The sequence below is a fragment of the Dermacentor albipictus genome, chromosome 1 (genome assembly GCF_038994185.2).
Source record: "Dermacentor albipictus isolate Rhodes 1998 colony chromosome 1, USDA_Dalb.pri_finalv2, whole genome shotgun sequence".
Taxonomy (NCBI): Eukaryota; Metazoa; Arthropoda; class Arachnida; order Ixodida; family Ixodidae; genus Dermacentor; species Dermacentor albipictus.
In genome coordinates this window covers 331,776,718-331,793,068 of record NC_091821.1, presented here as the reverse complement: position 1 = coordinate 331,793,068, position 16,351 = coordinate 331,776,718, and the positions used below count along the sequence as shown (strand labels likewise).

The window sequence follows — 16,351 nt, the reverse complement described above, 5'->3', positions numbered from 1 at the left end:
AATAGTTGACTGCCCGAACCTGAAAGCTGTTGGTGTGTGTAGTCCGCTGCTCTCTAACATAGCGTTAAATAGCCGCTCCTATTGCATTTTTTAGGCCGTAGTAAACCGCACAGACCTTGCAGATTATTATAAGTCACATATTTTATAGAGTTCGTAAACTACACAACAGTTTCAATGTAAACATTGTAAAGTTCGCTTCTGTACTTCTTCAAAACAGGAAACCACCATAACGTTCGACAACAGAACGATTACCACTCATTTTGACTCTTAAAAGTTGTCCGCAAATGCATTGCAAGTTCAAAAAGGGAATTATGCATACAGCTTTACTGCGTACGTATCTTTTACACCACTGTTATGCTGCCGCCATACCACGTAGAAAAGCTAGCTTTGCAGTTTGAGAAGAGTTCCGGGACACAAGGCCTGCAGTGCAGCATGTTTTAAAGCACTGGGATCGCTTTTGCAAGCTTCCTACTGAGCTAGGCATCCAACATTAAAAACAAGCTATGCTCACCTTTCCTTGAAACAGACTTGATCAACCTATTGCACTTATTGGGTGCAGGACTTACTTGTGAATACTTTTACCAGATCATCTGCCTTTCACTACTGCACACAGCAGTAAATCCCAAGTCATCTATTATATTAGGCTATCCAAATGCAACCAAATAAAAAAGCTAGATTATCCTATGAATCTTTTAAAACAATTTTTCCAGTCTCTTAGGGATGTTAGGAAAAGGAAATTTATGCCGTCTAGCGCTGCAGCTGCCACATACCTTTCTTGCACCGCTCCTCCTCCTCTAACTTCACTATTCAAATGCAAAGCATTTGCAAATATTTTTCTTTTTATATTTGTGAATTTATTCATTTACCACCAATACAAGCACTTTGTGCCTGCCGAAATTGCAGCATGAGCGCTGACCAGATCGTAGAAGCAGATAACAGTGAATAGGTTATAACTAGCACCACTCTGCTCGTACGCTCTGTCCCTACAGCAAAAGGGGCGAACTAGACCAGGCATGCTGGAGCAGGGCGATCTGCAAGTCTGGAGTTCAGTAGGTCATGGTTTTGACATGTGTCGTATTGGCGCGCAGCGTGGCCCATAGCGTGTTTTATCATAATGGCCCCAAATAGGCGTTGCCACTATAATGCCGCTTTGAACGAAAAGTTGTGCTGGCCTCAGAGGCAACAAATGTTCAAGGTGGGTGCGGGCTTCAGCATTGATGAGAAAGATGCTCGTCATTGGAGGGGGCAACGGAGGACGCTTTTCGTGTGTGCCACAACGACGAGATGACAGCAATAAGGAAAATAAGCGTGCAATAATATGGAGGAGCTGTTCACCGAGATCGTGTCGCGTTTCGAAGCATGTGAGCTGTGCTGCACTGTCTGTACATGCATGGGCATGTGGACACAAGCTTGCGTGCGTCCGCAAGCGTGTGTGTGGTCTGGGCTATAACGATGAGGCCAGGCCCCGCACACACATCAAGTTCCAGCGATCACCAGAGAGGGTGAAAAATCAACCGCTGCACATTCCAGCATGACGCGCTTAAGTGGAGGTACTGTACACTAACCCTAACGTCCCTAACGACAGATCCCTAACGTCGTTAGGGATCTGCCGTGCATGGCCATGTAATGACGTGTTGCTTGAAAATTACCCACGAAAGCGGATTAACCTTGCAGCCTTCGGGTGTGTGCAGCGGCGAGTAAAAAATCACTGCTTGGCGAGTAAAAAAGCACTGCTTCATATTTTCCACTATGAATTTCTTTGCGTGCGAGGCAGATAAAACAGATTCCTGTAGTAATTTTTTAAAAGTGCAAATAATAATTATAAAGTTATTGCTTTTCAAAGGCAATTCAAACAAGGCTCTTGTTATTTTGCCACGTTGCTAAATTTCCTAGCATGGAGTACACCACAAATAGTAAATAGTTTCAATGTTTCTGCATAAATGATACACTGCAGTAAGTTCACTGCACATTAGTGCAAATGTAATTCCAGTTATACAGTTGGATTAATCGCATTTTATACATAATAAAATTACTGTTTATTACTTAGTATCTGGCAAAAAATTTCATCTAATTGAGGCTTCACTAAGCACAGCCCACACAAGGACACCATTGAAAGAAATGCACTCTTGAAACAGATGTTCTATGTGTGTGTGCTTTTTTTGTCATGGGGCGTTTTGTGCATTGTTTTTAGTCAGATGAATCACAAGCTCACCTACGCTCCCACCATAGTAATTGAGGCTCTTTCTACCTACTCCAGCCTCCAAGATGTGTTATGAAAACAAAGGAAATTGCGGCTCAAGCTTGTCTTGCTGACAGTACATCCTTGTATTGCTTTCAATGCTACATGTGATGATTACATAACATGTGCACTGCTCTAACCTCCTTACCGGGTCTGCCTCGTCCATCTTGGTGGTGATCTTTGAAACTGAGTCTCCCATGCGCGAGATGAGCCGGAACATGCCAGCTCCACTTAGAGACGACGTATTGGTGGCTCGAGGCAGCTCAGCTTCCTGTTCCAGAAACTCTCGGAAATCTGGGTCGACTTTGAGCGAAGGGTGCGCAGCTGTTCGTTGCAAGAAACGCTCCAATGCGGCCCTTCGACGCTCAACAAAGTCTTCCGAAGTCACCTGCTCATCTTTTGACATCTTGATCTTGGTCATACCTGAGGAGCACAAAAGAAAGCACTCAAGTGCACAGCCTAGCTGGGATAACATGATAAATGTCAATTACCAGTAGCATACGATTAGTCATAACAGTAGACTTCCGTTAATTTCACACCGGTTCTTTCGATTATTCAATCCATTCTTTTATGTTATTTTGATCATAAAATTGGCCTTTGCTGAATAAGGGACACAGATCTAGTCAAGCTGATTTTATGGCTTTTTGTCAGTGCCCCTGTTATCTGTACTTTGTATAGATATGAAATAAAGTTCAATTTGAACTTGAACAGTCAGCACGCACACCTCTGACCACTATGGTCAGGCACTTCTGGAGCAGCATCTGTTTTGACAAAGCTTAGAGGACAGTCAATGTGTTAAACACGCCATCTGTTGATAACGCCAATTTTCGACCTGCCCCAAGATTTTCCAGCAACAACCATAGCTCACAATATATCATTACGGTATTCGCCCTATTTTAACATGCGCCTTTAATTTTTTTTTTCCCAGTGAAAATTGGGCCGGAAATTGCCTGCACGGTGAAAGTAAAGAAATACCAGTTGCTCGCATGGCGTTTGTATGCATACTGCATAACATAAATGTATTGCAGGAAAGCTGACTTTAACCTCTTATAGCCAAAAACATTCGAATTGCAGTTAAAAGCACTCCTATGCAAGGTAAAAACATGTGGAAAACGTCATGTCAGGTGCAAGTACTACAGTGAACTTTCACTTGAGTGAACTTCAAGGCACCTAAGGAAATGGTTAACTGAAAAATCACTAAACTGCATATTCACTAGAATATGAAACAGCATAGGGCATAGCAGACATAAAGTCAAAAATGTGAAATGCCACTTGAGTTATGCACATAAATATCGTATATACGAAGTGTATAACAGTTACATTGCTGCCGTTCTCATTCTGAAAAAATCAAATTTTCATTTGCAATGATGGTCAGAAGTAACAAAACTGTCCAGAAAGTATGTTTCTGTGCGCTTCCTCTGGCACAGCTTGTTGCTGAGACACAAAGTCTAGCAACTTTCCAAGGCATTCTACAGCCTCAGCTAGAATTACAGGATTTGAATCTGCCTCGGCCATTGCATCTTCCTCGTCGCACTCTTCTTTGGGACGAACACTGGCAACAGTTTCTGGATCTGATAGTTCAGCACAGGTAACCAGCTCACTGTCACACTGCACATAGACAACGATGAAGGGGCGATTTGGGAGTGGCAGGCATTGGCTATGCCAGCGCTGCAGAGCACAAAAATAAACAGATGAGTGCTATGTGTGTTTAGGCTCCATTCATGTGTGGCATTTGCAGCAATAGCAGGAACGAAGCAAGCTAGCGTATAATGAAGCCAGGTACTGAAACCAAAACTTGCTCGTACAGACACGTAAAGCAGAAAATTATTTAGACTACTCTTGCACTTGCCAGTATTTTTCCTGAGGTTCAGAGCATATCGACCGTCTTTTAATAATAAATAATTACAAGTAAAAAAATATCATGTCGGCACCCGCTTTGCATGGACCAATTTTTTTATTTTTAAGTGTGGGGTTTTACGTGCTAAAACCTCGATCTGGTAACGAGGCGCACTGTAGTGGGGGACTCTGGATTAATTTTGACCACCTGGCATTCTTTAACATGGCCCCGATGCACGGGACAAGGGCGTCTTAGCAGCGCAATAACATAGCCGCTGTGGTGGGTAGGACTGTATTTTGAAGGCTTAGCAGCAATTTTTTTGAAATTGGATTTTGGGGTTTTATGCACGCAAACTATGAATTCATAATGAGACACACTGTAGTAAAGGAATCTAGGTAATTTTGACCACCTAGGGATCTTTAACGTGCACCTAATGTACAGCACACAGGCATTTTTGCATTTCGCTCCCGTCAAAATGTGGCAGCAGTGGCCCAGGTTTGACCCGAGACTTGAAAGGCAGCTAGAAAGTAGATAGGCTGTGAGAAGATTAGAGCATTGACCTAAAGATGGTGTAAAAAGCGGTCATACATGCACACTGTACTTGAATTGCACACGTAACTTGAGCCTTTAGAAATTACCCGCTGAAGAGTATCTAGAAATGAACACCATGTGAAGCGAGTGCCACATTTGCTTGAGGATCTTTCATACAGATTCTCTATTTCCACGATGCAGTCTGCATCAAAGGAGAGACCACATCTGTTTTCGCACCTAGTCACTGAACAATACAAAGATACGAGAAATGTCACTTTCTCTGAACCATGCTGAATAACAAGCACACCAACTGTAGATGATTGGATATTACATTTAAAATGCCACACCTAGGCTTCAAGAGGTGGCAAAGTGGAGGGCCCAAGCTAAGTTTCTATCTTCTAGCCTTCTTATATGTCTGCCAGTATCTAAGCACACAGGTTTTAAAACAAGCTCACTCCACTTTTCCACAACTGCGTTTGAGCTCACCCAGGACACTCTTTTCAGGAGCAGGTGGGACGATGCGGCCCATGTGCAGGTGCTTCTCCACTAGCTTTTCGTGCAAACCGAGAAAGTCACTGAAGCGCCGGTTCACTGAAAACTGGGTCTTGCGGTAGTATGGTGCATTGGTCCGCGTCACCACTCGATAGATGACATAGGCTGCCATGCCCTCACCCACTTTCTGTGGCTCCCGCACGCTGATCTCCACAAACTCCTCCCCCTCAGAGGCCTTCTGCGGCTGTGGATGCGTGGGAAGAAGAAATGCCAATTTGCAAGGATTTTGTGCAAGAAACAATGCACATGCAGTGGTATATAACTGTGTGTGTTATAGTAACAGATGCCCATTATCAGTTTCAAGTTCAAACCAGCAAAGCTGTCACCACTCGGCTTACAGATGGTTGAGGCAAAGAATGGCAAATATGCCTTCAGATGATGCATAAAAACTAAATACAACATGGGTAATTGATGAACATCGATTTGCTTGTCACACTGTTTTCCCACGTGAAAATGTCCGACACTCTGCTTGCATGTGGCAGATGACAGACAAGCATGAGAAACTCATACAAGCATAAGAAATTGCCTCAAACATTTGCATGCAGATGTACTTGTCATTCTTCATTTACTACATAATGTATAAAAGGTTTCACTTTGGCTACATTGGTTAAACATCTATATAACGAAGTAGGTAAAATTGTCAATTTGCTTCGTTACATTGAAATTCGACCTTTTATGCAGATAAGTACAGTCACTGATCTATTTTTCTTACACTGAAAAAGGCCGCAGAATTTTTCAAATTACATTGGGCAATCAAAAGAAGCAAGTTTGAGTGAGAAAATTCATTCTGATGAACTTGGAGGTAGGTGACAAATGACAATTTCGTGCAACATTGACGATATCTTCACGTCAGAACGACGAATTGAGTGAATCCAGCCACGTTTCCGCGTGCACTCTGCCCCCGCGGCTGATAGCGTTGCTCGCACTGGGATTATCATGAAAAGCAACAGCAGCGGGGAGTGAATGCTTTGTCTGCCTCTCGCTTCAACGAGTCACCACAACAAGTTTACACAACCTTCAATACTATATGTGTGGGAAGACAGCTTACACAGCTTACATGATGACACGCCATCTCGGCACGCCCACTCTTTGCACATGTGGCAGATTACCTGTAAAGCAGGGCGTGCGGCTGTGTGTGCACTCAACCACACTTACAGCCATGAGCAGCCATGGCTGAGACGCAGGCGAACTTACTCGCCCTTTCTCTCCCTGCCGCATTTGACTGCGTTAACACAAGCTCGCTCCCCTCCTCCCTTTTCCCTTTTTGCTTGTGCGGGAAGGCGGCACTCGAAGCCACCATTTTTCTTCTCTCACCCTCGCACACTTTATAGCACTCGGACTTTATACGGAACATGATGCAGCTCCACTTCGCAGTCACTTGTGTCGTTCGGCGCAAGATTAGGGAAGTGCGTTTGCAAGCAGCCGCTTGCAATTAAATCATTGACCATTTGCGTCAGCAGAGGTTTCCATTTATTGTCTCGGCATTCCTCTGCAGCAGAAGTGAAATTTCGTTATATTTAAATCGCATATACACACACTTCGTTATATTGCTGCAATGTTGTTGCAAACATTGCTGCAACGTCCATTTGCGACCAAACTGGAACTTTGGTTGCAGATACGAAAATTTCTTAACAGTCAACGAAGTGGCTGGTAACAAGTTGTTGCTGGAAGCCTGCCATCAATATGTTCACACCAGTAGACCTTTAGAACAATCGACAATGAGATCTACAGGCTAGACTGATGGCCATTGTAACTGAGTTCGGCACTGCTTGTGGCCCCTTCCCACGTCTGTAGAATCACCTGTTGACTATTCACAAAGAGCAACTTGAAATGGCACATTTTTTATGTACATGCTGCCCCATTCTGGCCAGCAGCTTGGCTGAACCACAGCCAGCAAGTCAACACGCTGATCCCGTGTGATCACACAAATTGCCTGGTTGTGTATTAGCAATGGCGCAAGGCACATGTACATACAGTAGAACCTCATTGTTACCATCCTGTTACATACAATTTCCCGGTACCAACGTTCGCAATTGATAACACAATGACCCAATGGAGGTATGCTTATTTTTTACTGGTTGATACGTTTGCAAAAAACACGGTTTTTTGGCACCAACACTTGGTACATCACCACACTGTGATCGTACCATACATCTTCTGTCCACTTGATCCCATTTAAACAACAAGAAAACGCATGAGGTGGGCGCGATCGAGAACAGTATATAGCCACCTGCCGCATCAGCTTCCCCACAATACATACTTGCCCGCCCGTGTGACACAAGAATGCTGGCGCACACTCGGCTTATTCCGGTGCCAGCAAACCTCCTCCTGGGTTGTTGCACACCGCATTCACAGCTATCGCGGCCAAACCTATTGCAATAAGCATCTTCACCTATCTGTCTTGCAGTGAATGGGGCATAGTGCTGTTGGTAGCCTACTGCACGCGTTTAGTAGGCGATTCAAATGTGCCGCTGTCCCCTGCTGCAGGTGGGACAGCTGCAGGTGGCGCAATGCGAGTGCTATGTATTGCTGCAGTGGCAACCGTCATCACTCACCAGCCCGATTTCTCGTTTTCGTCTTGAAACACTGCACAACAGGAAAACAACAAAAGTGTCTTGGGCTGCCCGAAGCCCCACCATCTCAACACGCATTGGCATCTCGTGCCTCGTGTGCAAGACTTCGCCCAATGCTTCAAGTTCTGTAGACATCAACTACAGTTGAGTCTGTCGAATTGTTTTGTTACTGCCGATTGTTAATACAGTCCTCCTCAAGCCACCACCCTCCTAAACTCATCCTCACATGCTTTGACTAGCACCCAAAGCATACAAAGCACCGAGCACGATAGAATCTTATTGCACTAGGACTTCATACGGAACACGACGCTGCTCCACTTCGGTGGTCACTCTTGGTCGCGTGGCCCACACTTTGAGAGGGGCGTTCTTAAGCAGCCGTTTGTAATTCAACCGCTATCTACATCCGCAGACGTTTACACCCATTGTCTTGGTATTGATTTTCAGTGGCAGTGAAATTGTGTTACGAAATCATGCACCAGAAACACACTTCGTTATATTGAGGTTCTAGATACATGGTGTTCTATGGACAAGAAGTTACAAAAACGTAAACAAATCATTATATAGAGAATTCTGTTATCATGAAGTTTGTTACACCAAACTTTAACACATATCAGATATAATGAAGGTACTTTTGTGTCAGATGCGACTTTGCTATAATTAGATTTGAATGCATACGAGTAGTACATATTAATGAAGCAATCTTGGCAAAGCTGCAGGACTGATAATTGTCTAATTTTCTTTTTAACAGTTCTAACACAGAACCAGAGCAGACAATGCATGCACCAGGTGGTTAGTGGATATGATGCCAATACCAGACCATGGCCTCCAAAATTTTTTGCATACCCTGGAGTACCAGGAAGCTGTGCTGGTTCTCCACATGTTTGGCGAGCACAAGTGACGGGGCTTTCTTCAGTTCTGGCATCAAAGACGTCTATTTCTGTGAGCTTTTTGTGAAGTATTTTGTGAGCTTTTCGCGAAGCATTTGATCAGCTTTTCGTGAACCATATACAGTCGACGCTCATTACAACGGACTCTGATAATCCGTCAAAAATTGTCCATTTTATCCAAAGTCCATATTATCTGAAATGCCTCACCTCTGAAACTTTGGTCGCGATGTGCAACGTTATTGCAAGTGAATGACAAATGTCCAAAGTTAAAAAAAAAGTAAAAAACGTTTTTAAAAATGTAGCGGTTTCACCCGAAAGGTGAAGCATCGATTGCAAACGTAAATTAGTAGACAGCTATGCGAAGTATGGATAGTAGTATTATTGGCCGTATAAAGTTGTAAACATTAGCTTACTAACTAAATTAACAAGCCCTGTGTCATGCAGGCATAGGTCAACATGAACACATCTTACTCGATGACTGCAGAAAGTCGCTGTCAAAACGGAGTGAGGAAGTGCAGCAGCAACAGCGAGCGAATTGGCCTTCGTGCCATCTCTAACTTTAACGCAGACATCAAAAGCACAGCGCATACGAAGCTACCGGCACTAGGCGCACTTTTTCCACTTCACAGATCGCTTTAAAGAAGAGGCCCACGCAAGCACATACTTCGTCCCCCATTGCAGATCGCTTTCAAGATATGGCACCCGCTTGGCCGCACTGTTAATAGCCGCCACCGGAGCAGAACCTTCCACTCCATCACCTCCACCCTTGCCTCACGCGTGAAAGATGGCGGCACTTCCACCCCACTTCGCTCCCTCCCTCGCGCACACGATATTGAGCAGCGATCGTCGGCTGACCCTCGCAAATCAGTTGCAAGCCCGTGTTGGCACAGCAGAAGTCCCGTTTTATACGCCCAATTTTAACAAAATTGCCCTTAATTTCGTCCGCTGTAGTCGATAGTTCATTGTAGCGTGGTCCGTTAAAAGCAAACTTCGTTGCATTAATAAAATAGGCAGACCAAACTAAGGCTGAAATAAGTGGGTGCTAGTTGGAATCAGTTGATGCAGGACAGCGGTAATAGGAAATTATTAGTGGACATAAAATAGGCTGATGATGATGATCATATGGAAAAGTGTTGTACACTGGTCCACAGTAACGAGTGTAGACTGCATTCATATTTCAAACAAAAAATTTTGCACAGAGGCTGCTCTAGATCAACAGTATGTGAAGCTAGGCTTCTTATCCAGCCAAAAATTTTGTTGCAGTAGGCCTTTAATTCAGTCAATCTCATTAACTCGAACTTCCAGTTTACTCGAACTGGCGCCGTGGTCCTGTCAAAGTTATATGTACTCCAATGGGTGAAAACGGCTGGTAATTTGAATGCGCAAGCATTCGCGTCGGTAAATTCGAACATACCACTCTACGACAATACTCTCAGCAGCGTGCCCGATCACGCAGCGGCGCCTCCGACCAGCATTGCTCTGATCCGGCCACAGAGGAAAGGCTAAGGAGAAACCCCTCAGCATCGCGTACGGGGGAAAAAATGTATACCGGACTAAGCACTTATTTTGAGTTTTTTTTTATGCGAAGAGAAGTTCTTTTACAAGCTATTTAGTAACTGTGCATTTGCATTTTGGCATTTTTCCAGGCACTTTTAACACTACAAATGTGGCAAGCAAGATGGCATGAAGACTGTGTGGTCAGCGTGCTTTGGCTTGAAAATGGTTCGTTAGCCAACACATAAAAAAGCCCATTGTAACTGGATTGAGAAAACATACGGTGAGTGGTCGTGCATTCTAGGAGGTTACAATCTTGGACCTGTTTGAAAAGTGAACCATTCGCTTACCCTCGTGCGATTGATCAGAATGGCACTTTTCTGACCAAAGCACCATTGTGACCAAGCACATGAAGTTAAGAGGACTTAACTTTCGAAACCATTATAAAATTGCAGGTGCTGCTACCTCGTTTCCGAAAGCATTTTGTTTTGTCGACTGCTCCTAGAATCTTCTTGAAGGTGGCAATACCACACTCGAGAACGCGAACAGCCAATTCAGCACCACAAGGCAGGCAATTCAGGACAGCTCGGGGTGTGGAGAGTCCACAATGGGCAAAACTGTCCCACACATGAACTGTGGCACCAAAAATGCCTAAATCGGGACGTCTGGTCGTCTACCCTTTAATGAGCCAAAGGCCTTAGTGGCTTCATGTCTTAAAGAGGTTTGTTTGTTGTCCTGAGCCCACACAAAACTCGCACCAGTTTGGTGAATAAAAACTGAGCTGTTCAAGAGCCTGCTCTGAAAGTACTGTTGTACATTTGCACTTTCCTTCAAATAGCATGGCAGATAACACATACATACACACTGGTCACAGCAATTTAAAGCACAAAACATTGTAATCTGCTAGGTTAAGAGTGCTGAAAGAAACCATGCACATTATTCAAGTTCTGCCTCACTTTATCAGTCAGAATAAGATTAGAGCGTTGATGTTAGCTATCTGCTACATGTAAAATGCCACCAATTAATAACATACATTCAACACATTTGAAAATAAGTGAAAAACAATTCAGCAAGTTCTACAGAGTTTTTAAGCATAACGAGTACTTCAAGCATGAAAATATTCTGAAATCGGCAACATCGCTAACAAGCAACAGTTTACTGCTGAAATGCAGAGATAAATCTTGAATTTACAGTTTTCCACTGATGTATTACTTCTGTTTAATGTATCTTGAAGGTATAAAGTTTAAACACACGAACCAGCATTCTCACAGGTTTTGCTAGGTTAGGAAGGAAGTTACCTCTTTCTCCTTGGCTGGTTTCAGTGTGCTGACATCTGGGGAGAAAAGAGTGGTGGCCTGCCTTGGGGGATTTGGCTCTGGGTTACCTCGCTGCACTTCGTCCTCGGCGGCTCGGAACTCAAGCTTGGCAGAACCTAGTAGAGGAGTCTGGGTTGGTGGCTCGTCGTCGTCCAGATTCACCTCCACTTCTTCGGGCCCCTCCATTATACCTGAACCACCAACAAAATAGCGTGAACAGCTTTCAATGTTTTTACCACAAGTGACACATGTGCTTATAACATGCTCTATATATGTAGTTTGTAGCAATACCTGCCATGAATGCACATGGCTGATAGGGAAAGTCAACCGCAATCCAAAATGACCGTAACATAGGGTAGCAATAAAAATACTGTAAACAAACAGGTCCTTTATTTGAAGGTATCACGTGTCACTGAGAGTTATATTAACATTGATAGATATTGACAGTTATCAGCTATCAAGCACAGAAGCAACGTTTCAGGAAGAGTTAATCTGCCGAACTAAACCTAGTGTATGAAATATTGCACATTTTTACCTTAAAGTTATAGTGCAGCAGAATCGTGTCCCAAGTATGCAGACTTAATACATGTGTAAAATAAATTACAAGGCATGCAACATTTATTTACTTATTGTGACGCACTAACTCCTTTGTAATACCATTATAAAATGCTAATGTGAAGCACAAGTTGGCCTTCTAACTAGACACTTGTTTGAAGCATTACAAAATGTGAAGCATTCAGTAAATCTTGCATTATGTGCCTATCACACTGAAGCAGGCACAAAAGTGCACACGTTACAATGGGCAATTAAAAAAGAAATGACTATGGCTAATAGGTAACATCGTTAATTTCCAATGGCACAAGATGAGAAAAACCTAGTACCGAGAAGAATGACGACAATACTGAGTGGCTGCAGCTACTAGCATTATTTATAATTACCTAACATAATAAAGCATATCCCACATCAGTGCTGCTTAAAGTGATGGCTAACAACATTGAACAGCTTTATGGTTAATTTGACTGGAGTTAGTTCTCTGCTAGTATGCACATCAGTTATGACAGGCGAGTTCCCAGAAATACTAGTTGCAAAATTCAGCTTGAAGCTACTGTTGCCACCAGTTTAAAAGCAAACGCGACTGTGTCTGACGACATATGCATGCATTACTTTATGCAAGTTTCTGAGCACTATTGTAGAAGTGTTCGTAAAGCAGAAAACACAAGCAAAAGCATAACACAGGAATGCAGGGCGAAGTAATGTTGGCAACTACACAAACACTGGCTTTCACACGATACTTGAACGCCCGTGGTAAAAAAAAACAGCTGCTAAACAACCTGAAGCAACAAGTGCGAGTTTCACTGCCGGCGTTACTACACAGAGTTTTAAAACAGAAAATAACAAGGCCTCTAGTGTACCTAGTCAAATGATTAATTGCCACGTCGTTCCTAAGAAATTACCGGCGCTTCAGAGAGCACGAGACGTGCTTACAAAATAGAAACTAATAATCCTAGGTCACTCACCTTCCCTCAAATTCTTGTGGTGCTGTAAAAGACAATAAAGAAACGGTTCAAATTATGCACAGGTTTGCGTTGGTGTTCAGCTGAAGTAAAACAATCAACTAACAGCGAAAAGCTATGACCCGCAAACAAACACTCTCGTGTAACACAGCATCGGTTTCAGGCTCACGAAGGGGCGGATCTCGGCGACTCCCACCACTACTATATCAACCAGTTGCCGGTCAAAATCAACCCGCAATCTAGTGACAAAATATTAGCATGTGGCGCGTAGGTTCCAAGTAATAGAAAACAGAGACTGTAAGCGTTGCGGTCGCGTCTGCATTCGTGTCATTCACTGGTAGAGAATTAAAACACCCCTAACTAGGTGCGCATGTCCTGAGCATGGTGGACAAGCCGCAGGCGGTTGCGGCGACGTCACCGCGAAATAAGCGCAATTTTATCCTACTGCCAACACGCACAACACGCGATGAACAGGAAGTGTGCTTCACATACGTCAAGGGCTTATCAATAACGAATCTATCAAGCTTGGTCAACAGAGAAAATGAAACTATCCCGTTATTTACCGTGCGCAATCGACACCACCACCCCACCCTAGTGCCCGCTCGGCATGCTTACTATGGACAACGCGAAATGGACGAATACACGACATCGTGAAGTCAGATGACAGTATGCAACTAACTCACCTCAACGGCAGACATGAACATGTCATCCTCTTCTTTAGAATTTAAGTCGCCTTCGCTGAGTAATGGAGGTGGCTCCTTGAGGTCCGCCATGTCTCACGTCAAGATTCCAATTGCGGCGGCGCTGGCGCTGCACTCGCCGATCCGTAATTACCATAACTACTAGAGCAACCACTTCTGTTACAGCGGACCTAAATAGACTCGCCGCGGCGCCACCTACCACCTGAAAACGCGTTTAGTAGAACAGTAGCCTGTGCTAGCTGTTCCACCACATCTCGTAATTAAAACAACCATCATCAGTCGAAAAGCGTTTCATTCGTGAGCAGAATGCTGAAACGTCTATAAGTCCTACCCCAACTTCGCAGTGAAACATAAATTAACACATTCTGCAAACGAGCTAGCCCAAAGGATGGGCTAAACTGCAGTCTCCACACGAAACCATACTTACGACCTCGAGACCACGTACAATATAAATATATATATATATATATATATATATATATATATAAACAAGAAGAAAGGGGGTTAACCGAGGGGCCCGATTTTTATTAGTCATATCATGACAAGCCAACAAACACTGACACTAAGGACAACATAGGGGAAATTACTTGTGCTTAATAAATGAAATAAAGAAACGATAAATTATTGGAAATTAAAGTGGATGAGAAAACTACTTGCCAGAGGTGGGAGTAGTACTTTATTCACCCACTTCCATTAATTTATCGTTTCTTTATTTCATTTATTAAGCATGAGTAATTTGCACTATGTTGTCCTTGGTGTCAGTGTTTGCTGGCTTCTTATGATATCACTATATATGTGCATATTACAGTGAACTTTCACTTGAGTGAACTTTAAGGGACCCAAGAAAATAGTTCAATTAACTCAAAGTTCACTAAACTGCATGTTAACTTGAATATGGAACAGCATAGGGTACAGCAGACATCGAATCAAAAGTGCAAAATGCAATTTATGGAGTTATGTACATCAATATATACAAAGTGCGTGACAGTTACGTTGGTGCCTATCTCATTCTGAAAAAAAAAAAAAAAATCTTTTCTTTTGCAATGGTACTCTTCCTATCTCATTCTGAAAAAAAAAAAATCTTTTCTTTTGCAATGGTACTCTTAAAGCAAAATAAGTAACAAAGCTGTCCAGAGAGTCTATGTTTTTGTGCACTTCCTCTGGCACAGCTTGTTGCTGAGACACGAAGTCTCACAACTTTCCATGGCATCATACAGCCACGACTAGAATTACAGGATTTGAATCTGCCTCTGCCATTGCATTTTCCTTGTTGCACTTTTCTTCTTCAGGACGGACACTGGAAACAATTTCCAGGTCCGATAGTTCAGCACAGGTAACCAGCTCACTGACACACTGCACATAGCCGCCGCTCGAGGGATGATTTGGGGGCGGCGGGCATCGGCCATGCCAGCGCTGCAGAGTGCAAAATCTTGTTCAACTGAAATATTCGCCATTAAGAAATTCATTTAACTGAAAGATTTTTGTAATGAATGCCTAGGAAGACTGCCAGGGACCTTTTAGAAGTTTGTTATTCCGAAATATTCATTAAACTGATGTTCATACAACTGAGAGTTTAGTGTTTGTGTGTATATATATACACACGTAACAGTGAGTATACACGGAACTACATGCACAAGTTATTTCGTTTGTGAAACTCGACATTCAAACACAAATTTCTCGTTGCAATGTTCTATCAGTTCCAGAATGAACTACATCAAAAAGATTAAAAAATAGGAGTCTAATGGTTCCAACTGGTTCGCACCAACGTGAGTACTCTTTACTGGCTTGAAATGTTTTAAACACAAAACAGAACTTGTCTTTTTTTAACTGAACATTCAAAACAAGAAGACATGAAACAACATTATGTTATAAATAGCTTGTAAGATTTATTTCTTTTAAAACAGCTAACGACGGACTGTCCTGCACCTATTAGTGCTCGGTCACGTTGCTGTACACTGTGCTATTTACATTGAATGCTGTGTTTCACCATCACTTCTTTACAAAAAAAAAAAAAAAAAGGAAAGTCAGATGGGATTTGTCCGAAACACCTCATAGCACGATGATAACAGTTCACAGCGTCACATTTATCACCCAGAAACAGTGCAGTGGCACTGAGTGTTGAGCGCACGAGTCCATCAGTCGCGTTAACCGGATCAGTCCAATCACTTCACACTGTACACGGGTCCACTTCGATGAGTTCATCTTCTCTGGCACTTTCTGCCTGGCACTATGGCATAATCCTCTCTTTGCTCAGCTGTCAGGTGCCTGTGATGTGTACATATTTATAAAAGGGAGAAAGGACTTGGACGAAGCTCTTTCAACGTTTCAGTCACTGTCCGATGTAACAAGTGCTGTTTTCTTCTTTTTGCGTGGGGGCTTGGGCTTGGCAGCTTCTTCATCCTAGTAAAAGCAATAAACACCGCACTTGTGTTAAGTGCACATAAAAGCCACAACTGTGATAAAAATTTAAGTGAGACTGGTTCTAAATGACACAAGATTGGCACAAATTTGCAAAATGCAGTCAACAGATCGTTCTAACATATAACACCCTTACAAATATTACTACCCAGTTTACGGTCCTCATATGCAACAAATAACAGACACCTTGAATAAAGAAAGTTACAGCAGCTGTGGGCATAGGTCCACCCACCAGCAACTTCCTTTCACACAGTCCCATCTTCACAGCTAAACAATGATAAAAATGTCA

The 16,351-nt window shown here is 43.0% G+C and overlaps 2 protein-coding genes across 6 annotated transcripts in view; both read right to left on the bottom strand.

Moving 5' to 3' along the window:
- Snx1 (sorting nexin 1) overlaps positions 1-13,770 on the bottom strand; it is a 37,320-nt gene extending 23,550 nt beyond the window's left edge. The window contains exons 1-5 of one of the 3 annotated variants that reach the window (XM_065441904.1): positions 13,627-13,770; positions 12,947-12,968; positions 11,412-11,620; positions 5,094-5,343; positions 2,388-2,662 (exon numbers count right to left, since the gene is read on the bottom strand). In XM_065441904.1, the coding sequence (XP_065297976.1) occupies positions 2,388-2,662; positions 5,094-5,343; positions 11,412-11,620; positions 12,947-12,968; positions 13,627-13,716 (846 nt within the window). In that variant the 5' untranslated portion in view covers positions 13,717-13,770. Of the gene's footprint in view, positions 1-2,387; positions 2,663-5,093; positions 5,344-11,411; positions 11,621-12,946; positions 12,969-13,049; positions 13,283-13,626 lie in introns of those variants that run through there. The other 2 variants (XM_065441909.1, XM_065441913.1) reach the window with 2 other exon arrangements.
- Positions 13,771-15,505: 1,735 nt separating this feature from the next.
- IntS3 (integrator complex subunit 3) overlaps positions 15,506-16,351 on the bottom strand; it is a 77,370-nt gene continuing 76,524 nt past the window's right edge. For all 3 annotated transcript variants that reach the window (XM_065441883.1, XM_065441879.1, XM_065441874.2), the window contains exon 29: positions 15,506-16,044. In XM_065441883.1, coding sequence (XP_065297955.1) covers positions 15,970-16,044 — 75 coding nt within the window. In that variant the 3' untranslated portion in view covers positions 15,506-15,969. The remainder of the gene's footprint in view (positions 16,045-16,351) is intronic.